At 37.4% G+C, this 14146-nt stretch overlaps 1 protein-coding gene across 4 annotated transcripts in view; it reads right to left on the bottom strand.

The window, feature by feature from the left end:
• The window catches only part of frya (furry homolog a (Drosophila)), a 47100-nt gene that overhangs the window by 22871 nt on the left and 10083 nt on the right, over window positions 1–14146 (bottom strand). For all 4 annotated transcript variants that reach the window (XM_081614409.1, XM_008426264.3, XM_008426270.3 and 1 more), the window contains exons 2-20: window positions 9185–9384; window positions 7832–7885; window positions 6903–7042; window positions 6711–6801; window positions 6528–6607; window positions 6028–6108; window positions 5341–5509; window positions 5076–5168; window positions 4107–4205; window positions 3425–3526; window positions 3141–3244; window positions 2663–2771; window positions 2489–2575; window positions 2040–2211; window positions 1602–1734; window positions 1366–1473; window positions 817–1072; window positions 470–652; window positions 270–356 (exon numbers count right to left, since the gene is read on the bottom strand). In XM_081614409.1, coding sequence (XP_081470535.1) covers window positions 270–356; window positions 470–652; window positions 817–1072; window positions 1366–1473; window positions 1602–1734; window positions 2040–2211; window positions 2489–2575; window positions 2663–2771; window positions 3141–3244; window positions 3425–3526; window positions 4107–4205; window positions 5076–5168; window positions 5341–5509; window positions 6028–6108; window positions 6528–6607; window positions 6711–6801; window positions 6903–7042; window positions 7832–7885; window positions 9185–9384 — 2348 coding nt within the window. The remainder of the gene's footprint in view (window positions 1–269; window positions 357–469; window positions 653–816; window positions 1073–1365; window positions 1474–1601; window positions 1735–2039; window positions 2212–2488; window positions 2576–2662; window positions 2772–3140; window positions 3245–3424; window positions 3527–4106; window positions 4206–5075; window positions 5169–5340; window positions 5510–6027; window positions 6109–6527; window positions 6608–6710; window positions 6802–6902; window positions 7043–7831; window positions 7886–9184; window positions 9385–14146) is intronic.

Genomic DNA, 14146 nt, shown 5'->3' with positions numbered 1-14146 from the left:
TTAAGAAAACATAAAGAAAAAGCAAAATATGTTACACACTTCACAAACTATTATATCCTTTCTGAACCAGTTCCATTCTAGTCACCAACTTAAGTGTGTTTAGGAGTAATTTGTTTGCTGAGAAACCTGCAATCTTTACATGTGACTGAACTCTCCTACTAGCTATTATCTTATTTTCAACCTAGCTTACTGGCTTGCAAACAACTCGCCTGAATTTAAGATGGTAAATAGAATCTAAGCAGATCCAATAGGCCACAGAAGGAACTTACTGCGTCAGAGACAGCTACGTTGATAAAACTCTCCATGATAACAGGGCTGAGCTGATCCATGATCTCTATCATTGGTTTTTCATCATCCTGCAGTTTACAAAACAAAAAAAATGCAAAATCTCAACATCAAACATTCAACTCAACTACATTATACACTTTACTACTTTTTTTTACATAGTTTTGGTGTATCTTTGATTTACCTCGGTCTGTCCTATTGTCAAGTAAAGACTCCGTATTTCTTTGAGTATAGCGATGGCGAGTCTGCGGGTGGTCAGCTGGCAAGAGCAGAGCAGTACGAGTGCCAGTCCCTCCACAGCGTGCAGCACAGTGGAGTGAGGACCTCTGTCTGCAGGCATCTTATGGCCCGAGCAAGAATTCAGCAGCTGTGAAAATTGAAACAATTGTTAAATGCCTATATCTAATAACAAAAAAATAAAAATCACATTTAAATTATCTGCACCAGGTGTATCCTGGAGCATCAGCCTCAGGCAGCAGAGAAGTCAACCCATTTGCTAAATGTGTAATGCGTGTAGAAACTCCAGCTCACCTCGACAGCATGCAGCTTAGCGAGGTCATGGCTCTTTCCAGAAGACGCCAGGGTTATTCTCCACTGTGTGAGCAGCTGCAGCAGTAATCTGAGGGACGTATCTAACAACCCTTGGTGGGTGTCTTGAACCTCACGCAACAGGAAGTTGGTGAATCCAAACAAAACGTCGTCACGCCAGTCAGAGAAATCCACCAGCAGACTTTGCAGGGAGTTCTGGGCTATGAGGCGAAGCTCATCATCCATGTGGATCGTCAACCTGGCAAACCAGACAAAATCCAGAGGTTTTATGTCTGACATGCAGAAATTCAACGGGAAAATTCTGGGATTTGCAAGTCTTGACACTAATTGCTGCTTAAGAACTAAAATGCTCTGCTGCTATATGACTACATTACATTGGGATATCAATTTTTGACTTTTCCCTAAAAAACACCTATGTCCATACAGATATTAATTGTGCATTTAACTGTCATTAATGCTGTCATTAAAGCCAAGATGAGCCAAATATAAATTTTCTCTACACAGACTGTTCCTCTGAGATGTGTGACTCACCGTGAGAGGAGGTCGATGAGTTCAGGTTTGGACATCCCATCAGGAAGGATGCGAGGAATGGCAGCAACACAAGTCCTAAACAAGTCTATCTTTGGCTTTCTTTCACCCCTGAAAAATCACATTTAAAATAAACATCTGACTTTAATCTTGCTTTGTTGTCAAACTGATCAATTAGTGTGATACAAAACAAACAAAAGAAGCAAAGTAAGTGATTGTGGACAAATAGTTTTTCTTACGTGATCATGTCCTCAGGCTCTTTATTCAACATCTGAGCATTTGTCATCATCATGCAGCGTCCCACCTCCTTATCAAGGTGTCTTAGGATGCTGTCAATCGCTTTCCGCACATGAACATAATATTGGGACATCCCTGAACAAGAAGAGGACAAGTTAGAAGGAATTAATCAGATAAGAAGCCACTACTTTAAGAATAATAAAAAAAAAATTATCTAAAATTGATACATTTTCTGAAAAAGAAATTGCTAAAAGATATTTTCTTATGACAGCTGTATGATATTTTGATATTTTTCTTCTAGGGGATAAAATAAAACAAGAAATCAAAGACCAAATATATTGACACTGTTAAACATAATGTTACATAAACTATGCACATTTCTTGTCGGTATGAATATATAAGCATTTTTATTATTCCCGATTGTGGTTTGTCTCTCTCACCGATGACTTTGGCCTCCTCATCGGTCAGCGTTTTGCTCAGGTATGTCTTCTTCACTCGGAGCGTGTTCCCAGAGGGCAAAGAGCAACCGGTATTCGGCATCGGAGGCTCTCCGTCCTTCTGCTGCAGTTTGTCGGCGATGACCAAGAACGCTCTCAGACCAATGTTCATTCTCTGAACAAAACAGAAGACGTTAACAATTTTTAACACAACACTATGCATCCTGGAGAGTTCTAGTGAAAAAAATGTAAGGAAAAAAATGCAATCATTTCTACACGTATTTTATGTTTAGCGATATAAATCCATACTTTCTAAAAGTGTAAATATAAATTTAAAATAGAAGAAAGAAAGCATGACTTTAAATATAATTTTAATAAGATACATTTTGCATCAGTATTGTTATAGATTTTTTTTATTGAAAACTGTCTCAGTGACAAAGTAGATGACGTACCTCGGGATTAAGACTGAAGGCTTTTGCAGGTTTTCCAACACAGAGAAGGTCAAAAATGATTTCCTTCATGGCGAAATCCAATCTTTCCTGCAGGAAAATAGGAGAAACGTGTTTATTTCACAGATCTTAACCTGAGTAACATCTACTGAGAGAATCATAGCACATTGCATTTACCTGCGCAATAAACTGAATGATTTTGACAAATATATTGAGGGGCATGTCTCTCGGCACCACACTGCGAGACCCTTTAGGGAAAAGCGTCGTTATGATGGTGCTCAGACGACTGTGAACACACAAAGATTGTTTTAGAATAATGAGGTTATAAAAATGCACTTTCAAGATATGTTTCACACCTTTTAAACATGAAAACACCTCTTTTAACCTTACATTTTATGTCCTGCAAAAGTATTTCAGTACCTTGAACTATTTCAGAAACATTACAAAATGGAAAGAAGAGAATGCCTGATTCTCTTTTTAAATATTAACAAATAAAAATCTGAAAAGAGCATAATGCAGACGTTCTTTATGATTACTTTTTTAAAGACACAATAAATACAAATAAAAATATGGCATCATCTGGGGATGCTAATTTAGTGCTGAGGCATGAAATTACTGTAAACTACTAGCAATAAAGCAGGGTAAATAGATTTACCCTTGGGTTGCTGTGTTGCTTTCACACTTTATTCTGATCATGTAAACCCACAACAGGCGATACAGGGACTCCAGAGCAACACGAGCCATTTTAGGATCTCTACTCTGTAAGATAAAAAAAGAAAGTTGCTGTAAAACCTGGACGAAAACTAATAGTACTTCACATTTACATATAGTCAAAAATACTTCCTGCAGTCATACTGCCATTTAAAGAATGGCAGTACATAAAATTTTTTTAACAAAAAACACTTGTAGTAAAGAACTATAATCTGGTTTAGACGTTACCTTGAGATTTGAAAGGCAGTTGTTGAGAAAGATATGCCATCTGTTAAGGAAGAACTGCTTCTGACTCACACACAGCAGACAGGTCACCAGTGGATAAAAGGCCTGGGAAAATGAAAGCAAAAGTTTAGACAAGAGTTTTGGTCATAATATGAATAAAATGTAAAACTACATAGATGTTCTGCAATGTTCATAATGCCTGAACATTGCAGAAGCAAATCAAGGAATCTCTCTCCAAACTGCATTTCAAAATCTGATTTCTCATGAAGACATGATTAGGTTTTCTTCTGTTATGCTATTTATTGATGGTGGATACTTCATAACATGCGTCTGTGGCAAACGCTGCCTCCAGAGAATGCAGATTTCCAGTTTTATTGGGGATGCTTTTGTTGCCTTTTTGTGTGAAGTTGTGAGTTTTATTTATAGCCGTGTCATGGGGTTGGAGCTTTACACTTAAAAGCACATGGAGCCCTGCCTTCAGGCTTCTTTTGACAATCTGACTGCTCTTATAAATTATTTGTAGTTTGGACACTAACTGCAACTCTGAAATAAGTTTACACAACGCAACCTTGAAGCTTTGCTGCATGCGTCTCTGTCACCATGCAACAGAGGCTGCTGCGGTAAAACCAGAAACATAAAAAAAAAAACAACAACAATCACTGTCTGTTTCTGCTCCGTAGCTAACCAGTGAGTGCTTCTTTCTTGACGACAGATCCAGAGTCGTGTCGTACAGGCTGTCCACAAAGTTCCTCAGGCAGGGTACATTCACTTCGTTCTTCACGGCCTAGAGCGAAATCAAGATTAAGGTTAAACATTGAGATTTCTGCCTAAAATGGACCAGAAAATTTAATATAGAGAATCATTGCTCATGTCAGCATGATCAAACTCAATACAAGATGGAAATGAATTGTTCCTGTAGTGGTATAATCTGACATTCAGCATATTTTTTTTATTCGTTTAACAAAGCCTTGTTAGGAAATAAGAGATAATGGCACAGCACCAGGGATTTGGTTTGTTGTCCATGCAAGTCATGGAGGAAGGAAGATTTTATGTCTAGTGAACCACTTCTGTCTTGGTTTGACCTCATGTTTTTGATCATTACATTGTTGAAGCATTCAAGAGAACCAATTCATAGTTTTCTGACCAACAGCATAGTGGATATATATTATGAGGAGGACAAAGATACTGTTGAAAACAGAGGAGCAATATTTTTTTTTAAGATAATAAGGGAAAGTATCGACATGGTTTAATTATTTATTATTGCAATTATTTTCTAAAAATCTAGATATCAGTCTTATAACAAGTATGTAATGCAAATATTCATTTTGTAGAGGAGGCCTCTACAAAATGAGGAGCAATATTTTAATATTCTGCATACTGTCCTTGTTTTTGTCAAATATATTGTTTTAAACATTTCAATAATTTAAAAATAGCAGCAGATTTCTGTTGCTTGATAATGTATCCTGTCATTTTATGGATATCACATTTGATAATATTTTAAGTTTATTTTGCACAGAATAAATGTACTAAACATATTTTCGAATATGCTCTTGCAGTAAGAAAATAATTTTGTTTTGGTACTTTTCAATATTTGAATTCTTGGCTGAACATTATTGAGGAATAATTGCATCATTTGTAGGATGAAGAAATTTACCGCAGCAACAGGCACCAGGATCTCAACAAAAACACCAGCCAAAGCATGTTTAATGTCCTTATCCTTGACTTCTAGAAAATACTGGGCGCACTCCTGCAAACAAGAGAGCAACAGCTTTCAGAATTATGAATTTTGTAAAAAGTCTTTGCTATTCATTACCTTAAAGACAATAAAAGACTAGAAAATGTAAGATCAACACTCAACAAGCAAGCAGTAAAGAGAGCCAACTTTCACTTAAGTTTTCACACTGTAAATTCTGTTGCACCTGCATGAACTGAAAAGAAGCTTCAAAGTCTTCGACTGGATACATCTTCACTCGGAAGAACTTGACCCCCATGATGAGGCTGATGGTGCTCTGAACAACATACGGACTTTGCTCTTTCTGCCTCAGCTCCTTCAGTTCAGTCATGAACTTCTTCTTTACAGCAGGAAACCTGAAAATGTGTAATGTTTTATGAGCACGTATATGAAGAAGCCAGAATTGCTATTAAGAAAGTAAAGTCGACAGTTGTGACAAAAATGAAAGGTGGCAAGGCTCAAGAAGCACACCGATGAAGACATGCTTCTGCCATCAACATGTAGTTAATACATTTGAGGCCCAGGACAAATTTCTCATCTAACACTTATTCTATTCTTGAAACATACCAGAGATGGAATTATCTCTAAAATCTCAATCTAAAATTGAGTAAAAATGTGAATAGCATGTCTCAAGATATTTAATAAAATTAAGCAAAGCATAGTTTGAAAGGAGGCCTGCAGCTCATATGTCTGCTTTAGGGATTTCCTCCCTGCTGCAATGATCCTAAAAGTTCAAATGAGCACAATATTTTCCAGTACTAGTTTGACATTAAAGATCTGTCTTAAAGTGTCCTTCAAACTCATAAAACATATGTATTTTTCAGAAAGTCCCCACACAACAAGCAGAAACTTAAATATATAAAATCATGCTTACTTTGACTGAGCCAACACTCCTATGACTTCAGCATAGAGGTCTGCTACAGTGTGCATGTTGCCAGTGTTTGGACCATGATATCTGTTGGGGAAAATTGCAACATTAAGAAGACTAAGGATTTAGAACAAACACTTTGTAAAAGTATTTATACCCGCTGAACTTTCTTGTAATTTTTCATGTTATAACCACAACATTTTTCATATTTTATTTTATGCCATTGGTCAACAAAAAGTAGAACATGACTAAGTTGTGGAATGACAAAAAAAAAATCCAGAAAGTGTGGCATGTCTAAATGATTCATATAAATCTGGGCTAAATTTGGTCTGTATTTGGCTTAATTGAAAAATAATGCCAGACTTGGTTTTAAAATTTTATTGGAAGTCCGAATGTAGATTTGTTTTAGCTGAAAACTAAACTTTCACTGCTTAGTAATAGTAATCACATTTATTATTACTGCAAAAATGTCAAATCAAGTCTCGCTAGAAGTGATTAAATCTTACCCCTCTTTGTATTTAAAGTGCTTAAAGGCTAAGTTAATGACTTCACTGACCAATCCGTCAAGGGCAGGGTAGAGCGGCATCTATTTGAAACAACAGAATGAGGGTCAAAGTTTTAGACGTCAAAATAATAATAAAAAATGGCAAAAACAGTTGTTCTGAGACGAAGGTTGGAACAAAAGTCACCTGTTTTAAAACTTCTATAAGAACAAGAGAGAAGATGAAGTCAATGGCCAAATCTCTTCTTTCAAGTAGATAATCTCTCTGTTGCTCATCACTGTTGGAAAGAAAAATGTTATGATCATAGAAAAAGAAAAACTGGTGTTTCTTTTTCAAATGGAATCACTTATTTAAACTAATCTGGTTTAATGTTCTCACTTTTTGGACTTTGTGTTGGCTCTTGGTCGGTATTCGTGCAGCTCTTCCTCGAGTCCATTCTGTCTTTTGTACCAGTCAAACAAAGTGCGCAGGATGGAGGGAAGACTATACTCAGCCAGTGAGCTCATGGCGCTTATCAACTAGAGGAACCAGACATAGACGGTGCAAATGCACATTACTGTTTAGCAGTTAACATACCAAAGCAGGAGATAGCAATCAGTGCTTCCTTTGTTTATTTGTGCAGCAATTTCAGCTAAAGCTCCAACACACATCACAGATTTATTTGCATCTCATTAGGATTGAAGCACTTAAAAGTTAAATGGAGCAAAACTAAATTAGGGCACATTTAAGACTAAATGAAAGGAGTGAAATAAGATTATTGGGCAAAGCTGGTTCTCTACGGGACCGTGCCCACGGGGCAGCCTCCCTTAATGTTGGGGGAGGTCCCAGCAAAGGAAGGAACAGGCTGGGCACACAGGAAGGGAGGAGAGTCTGGTTGGACTGGGGCAACACAGCGAGCCCTTCATTCAGCACCAGGCTCCAGAAGAATCCAGGCTCTGTAGAGCGGCTGAATGGCCTCGCGCAGCAGCACAAACACACCTCTGTGGCTGTGAAAAAGGCCTTCTCTGCATAACCACAAACCTGCAGGACACACCTTGTGCAGAGCTGGAGCCAAGTCACAAGGTAAACACCGAGTGAATCTGAAAGACCTTTTGGGATCTGAGCAGAGCTTTCAACCCGTTCACTGCCGTAAAGTCACATTTATAGTCACATTTATATGTGAAAAATACATCTGCCACAGAGCACACAGAAACACATTAAACACAAGTGCTTGGAGGTTGTAGTGAACATGTGAAAAATAACTAAATTTAGTAATATGTTGATAAGACAAGCACTTCTGGCAGTTAAAAGCATTTCTCTGCACTTACTTGGTCAAACTGAGGATCCTCTCCCCGCTGTAGTGACTTTGTTAATGGCTTTTCCTAAAATGAAAAACATTATTTACTTATTTACAACTCAGCTGTAAAAGATAGCAATTGATATCTGCCAATCTGTCAGAAAACAACATGGGACCACTTATGAACTCATTCATCTGTCTGCTTACAGGTAGTAGTGCAAGTCACACAGCTGAAACCAGAAGTTTACTTACACTGAATAAAAAGACACATTTATTTGTTTTTTTTTCACTGTGTGTTAAATTAAATCAACATGTAATATGTAAATATGCCTTTTGCAAGGCACTGTAAATAATGTAAACTAAACATAGTAAAGATTTGACATATTTACCATCAAATCCAAACCACTTTTCTTTCTAATTGCCTCCTTTGCCTTTTTTCTAACCTGACCCAGGAGAATTTCATCAGCCAAACAGCAGTTCAGAGCACTTTAGTTGCTGATTAATCCAAATAGCAGAAAGCCTGATGTGTGTGACACTGACATTGCGTGGGCTGATGGCAATATCCTACTCTCTCGCTTGCAACTGTGTCAAGCCACTAAGCCACAAACTCTGATGAACCTTTTAGTTTTTTTAGCAAATGCTTTCACTGGAGAATTCTGCTTTTGTTCAGGGACAAGGATAGTGTTTGTTTTTTACAGACACAAGTGTTTTAGCTAAAGACATCTACAAACCACTAAGAGTTTTAGATCAAATACTGGCTTCAACAATAATATTAGCAGGAAGTTACTGTGTGCCTGTAACATTGAGCTGATATTAATTACTCATCTTGTCAGAAGAATGTAGAGAGGAATCCTCCTTTCTACATTCCTCTAGGGAGTATTAAACAGACACAGAACTAGACACTTTCCCTGCATATTTAACACTTCCATGCCGACTGAGGTCACAGATTAACAGCCTCCATATTCAGCAATGGTTTGTCCACAGTACGCTGAGCGAATACAGAGTCATGAGTGCATAAGCCTGGTTAAAAATAATAGAAAAACTATTTCTGGAGGACATGTCATCAGAATTGTGAATATGGAAGTTAAACTCCATGTATGTAAGTGTCCTGCTGTAGTTTGAAACAGTTGGTTAGGTTTGGCTAAATGTCAGTTTTGAGAATGTTGCCAACGTTAAAATGCACTGATAATCTACATCAGCTAGCTGTCAGCCGTGCAGGTTTTGTTCTGACCTTTGTGCAGTAAAGTATATTTTCTTTATTTCATTTGAAGATTTTTTTTCCTCCTTCAAATCAATTCAAATATTTGATATGAAGAAAAGTTGGGCCACAATCAAATTGGGCTCCTTAGGAGCAGCAAGCGTTCACGCCGTCATTCTCACTCACCAGCGGCTCGGCCATGATGATGCGGATCTTGCGCTCAGACACGGTGGTGAAGTTGGCGAAGAGGCTCTTGAGGACGTACTCGCCAGGCCGGCTCTCCGGGTCGATGGTGATGGGCATCATGGCTGGTGGACCTTTCTCTCCCTGAGGACAACAGACTGGAGGTATGGGAGGTTTACTGTAACCGTTCCCCACTGGTGAAGCTGGAGAAAAGGACACAAGCACACACATATGGGTTTAGAAACTACTTAGTCATAAAGGACATTGTTAACTAAAGCTCAAATGAAGGGGGCATGATTAGCCACGAGTCTATACAGAAGAGTAGATAAGCAAACAAGGCGCTCGAGAGAATTTTCCCAAACATGGACAAAATGTTCCCAACTTGATGAGCATTCCACAGCATGACTGTCAAAAGGGCACTGGTTTGCCCTTAGACTGCCTTTTCATTCCTGCAGTTACACAAAGCAGGGCCCATATGGAAATTAAAACACCATGGTCAGCAGCTGGTGTTTTCATTTTGTACCAGCGATGTCATCGGCCCTACAAGGAAGTGGGAGCCTTGAACATGTGACCATCTTCAGGCAGTGCTGTGATTTAGACAATGTTTAAACAGGGGTGGCTTGACTTAGGTCATAAAATCCCATCAACTATGGCTTTCCAATGTCTGGGGCAGCTGAGGTTTCCTCAGATAACAAGTGGAAAACAGACAACACACTAATATGACTACTTTTTCTCAGTTTTACTAAATTCCGTAATACCTTTTATTCCATAATACCTTAATGGTTAGAAATATCTTTTCATGACAAATACACTGAAAACCTATATTTGCTCTGAACGTAATTTATATTTCTATTTCAAATAAAGAATTACATTCCCTGTGGGCTTTTTTGTTTTTTTTACTTTTCCAAGTACAGCACAATTGTTCTCTAAATTTTTACAATAATCGAATTCATCCTTGCTTGCATTCACTGAGTCTATTCAAAAACTAAAGGACAGACAAAACTCACACAAAGAAAACCTGGAACTTAAGCTATCCTCATGAGTTAAAGATTTACCCCAGTGTTTCACTCTACTGCCTCCAGACAGAAAAAAGCTTAAAATAGTCCGGAAATCAGTGCCAGCATCTCAAACTGAGACATTTAACTTAGGAAATTACATGTTTACATGTGGATGAAATAACTGAATGGACAAAAGAGGAAGTGAAGTGTTGATTTTATTTAAGACCTGACAAAGAAATGTTCAGAATATTTCTTAAGACACTTACTTTTCACACTTAATTGTTAAATTAATATGATTTTTTTTTTTAAAACTTAGAGAAAATGAGATTCACCAAGACAAAAAACTGATGAACAGCCAGTCAGAAATTAAGAAATATGATGGATTTTCAAACACTGAACAAATATTACGCGAGTGCTGCCAGGTCAAGCTGGCACTTTGATTTGCACTGAGTGTACTGAGTGTTGAAGAGTTAAAGTTTCTGCATCACAAAGGTGAGTTAATCGAGGAAGAGCAAAAATATAAGAAGCTATTTAAAAGACAACTGTGTTTTCTAAAAGACACTGCCAAAATTTCTGTGATTCTGGCTGTCAGAGAGAGCAAGACTTTCAGCGGATCACAGGATGACTGAATAACACACAGCAATTTTGCTCTTCTTGTTATACTTTTGAGCTTTCAATAATTTTTTCACTGTGGAACATTATGACAAAAAAATCCTCAAAGGCTTCTTGGATTTTAGAAAACTTTTATCTAATATGCTAATGTTGCTAATATGAAACGCTAAACATCACAGTAATTTGTCTTAGCTTTGAAATAAATACATAATTGATCACAGCTCACAACAAAAATGGTGGGATTACATTGTAGTTCTTAAGAAATCATAATCAGCTAAAATTGCTATTGGCAGGTCAAAGCTTTAGAAAAACCACAGGACAGAAATTGGTCAAATTATTTGAGGCCCCTTTGTACAAATTTGTTTCATTACATTAATCTTTTTTAGCTGGAAGAAAGTGCACATCATAGTGAAAAGGGAGACTAAATTTCATACGTCACCCATTGTAATCAACAGAAAGACAGAGAAAAGGCCAGTAATGCCATTTTTAGCACCTAATTAAGACTCTAGAGTTCTGACTAATCTGCAAACAACTAGCTAAAGAGTCATTTTAGTTCCACCACGTTTCCAGCAGGTCTTTGCAGGACATGAAACAGTCGAAGCCTTCCAAGGAATGCCCAGTATGCGTGGCAACCTTTTACAGCTTTCAGAACACGCTTTGCTCATTCATGAAAAACTCAGAACCTACCCAGACCTTTGATGAAGCTGATCACGCTGGCCTTACTCCAGCAAACCGCCATTCTGTCCGTTGTGGTGAATGACGACATAGTATCTAGGACCGTCCTGAGTCATGACAAAGGCTAGCAGAATCCACCAACTTTCATGTCTTGTGTGACAGCTGGCTGTGGTCTCCTGGGTATAGTTTCCATGGTGCGCAATTTGCAATAGCGGGGTGTGTTTAAAAAAGAGGGAGAAGTGTTTGGAATGGGAAAGCACGCAGTCTCTACTGTAGATCTGTCTCCCTCTCTCTCCGAGCTCCCTCTGAGTTGGCTTTCTCAAACCTTGTGATCAGTCAGTGCCTTCCAAGAGTGAAGGTCAGGCGGGAATTTTTAGCTGCACAGAGATGAGGTCCAACATGCTATGGTGGCATAGCTGTGTGGCTATATTTGTCCAGGCATAAACACTATACTTACAAAGCAGTCTTCCCTTTCCCTCCACATCTGCGATTGTAAAGCAAGAGGCACAGATGAGCAGTGTAAACACCATTCTTCATCAGGCACTGATTCACCACCAATCCCTTTAAATTTATGATGATGACGATGATGTATGTCATAAAGGAAATGATTTTAGGTAACAGGAATGGAGGGTCTCTGCCCAGCACTTTGAATTCATAACAGGCCAAATCATGTTCAGCAGAATAAAATCAACAAAACATTTTAATAATTTGAGATCAGATATAAAGAAAGCAATCTGTGGGAATTTCAAGCCTTTTTCTGCTGCTCCGTACAAAGTCTCAGACGTGACATGTGACTCTACAAACAAGGAGCTCGGCCACAGCATACATTACATCATCGCTGGGCTGGAAACACCCTGAGCATGGTGGCGATCCTCAGAGAACAATGCAAACAAGCTAACAAGTATATAAACAGCTCTGGAAAAAATTAAGAGACCACTTAAAATTATCAACTTCTCTGACTTTACTTTTTGTAGGTACAAGTTTGAGTAAAATGAACATCGTTCTTTTATTCTATGAAGTACTGAGAACATGTCTCCAAAATTCTGAGCAACATTTTTTTTTTTTTATTTGCAGAAAAAGAGAAATGGTCAAAATAATGGAAAAACATGCAGTGATTTCAGAGCTCAAATAATGCAAAGAAAACAAGTTCATATTCATTTAGAAACAACAATACTAATGTGTTAATTCAGGAAGAGATCAGAAATCAATATTTGTTGGACTAACCAGAAGGTTTTCAGTGGGTTCAGTCCAATGCCTTCTTAATTGTGTGTATAGACAGACAGACAGAACAGTGGGTCCGTAGAACATGATATTTGTTGAAGAGATGATTCAAAGGTGAGTCAAATGCTGGAAAAAAAATGCTAAAATACACACATATATACGCAGACTCAAATAGGAACTACATTTGTGCCTAATCCAGACATTTTTCCTAACTCTAACCATTCGTAACCGTAACTTTACCCAAAACTTTATTTATACCATGCCTCTAAACATAACTACTAGAGAGCTTTCCCATTTAAAAAAAGAAGAGCAGAAAAATGTCCTCACTTTCCATAAATTACCCCCCTTCATTGGTAAAAATGGTTATAATGGTCGTCTATATGTGGTACAAGGATACACGCATGCACACACATGTACATATAAAGTAATGTAGTCTTGAGGATCATCCCATTTACATTCATGTTGGTCTGAGAACAATGTGGGTGGATATTTATATTTCCCTGACTTTTTATTAAATGGACCACACATCTCAGTATTAGACAACTCTTTGAGAAGGCTTTGTTTCAGACTGCAGAAACAGTCAATTGTAATTATGGACCTTCAGTGATCTATTTTAGTTTAAAGTTAAGCTAAAAATGCATTTGTTTAGGCCTGTTTTTAGCATTGTGACACTTTTATGTTTCCACCAATGTCACTTTCTTTTGTTTTTATCTGTTTTTACTCTAGACAGTTTTTATTACTGCACTGATGGAAAGCACTTTGGTTAAGTCATTATTCTAAAATGCAAAACAAGTCAAATTTGATCGATTCATTGAGTAAAAATGCTCAGACACTCTTTACTTTATTAGTGTTGTATAGTACAGTATGCTTTGCATTGCAAATGTATACTTGTTGAACTATATATATATATATATATATATATATATATATATATATATATTTTTTTTTTTTTTTTTTTTTTTTTTACATTTTAACCACAAAGGTACATAGATTTTGCAAACCAGGTTATCTTACAAAAATAACATCCAGATGCATCCAGATGGGCCTCATGTGATGAATTTAGATAAATAATTTTTCTCTGAATTATCAAACTCCCAGTGCATCTTCAATTGTTGAAAAATGGATTAAGAAAAACATGATAAATTTTTTTCTGGCAGCTGAAACATCATAAAACAAATATCCTATCAGAAGTTCAGGGCTTAAGTTTTGAAAACTAGGAGAAAGGAAAGCTCAGCGAAAAGCAGATTAAACTGATGGTCTCATACTATTGACCATTAGTTGTGCTTCGGTGAGTGGACATCATGCTGCGAGTGGCCGCCTGCTGAGAGAGCATTTCAGTCCAATTATATAAGTGAGCAACCGTTTAGAAGGCTTTATTTTACTTCCTGCTTAGCAGAATAGGTTTCTGCATGTAATTATGTAGTTATAGGAAGAAAAAAATCTATTCACTTCAATTCAG

The sequence above is a fragment of the Poecilia reticulata genome, chromosome 13 (assembly GCF_904066995.2).
Source record: "Poecilia reticulata chromosome 13, P_reticulata-male-v2, whole genome shotgun sequence".
Classification (NCBI taxonomy): domain Eukaryota; kingdom Metazoa; phylum Chordata; class Actinopteri; order Cyprinodontiformes; family Poeciliidae; genus Poecilia; species Poecilia reticulata.
The sequence above is the reverse complement of the archived record's forward strand: the minus strand, read 5'-3'. Positions and strand labels throughout refer to the sequence as shown.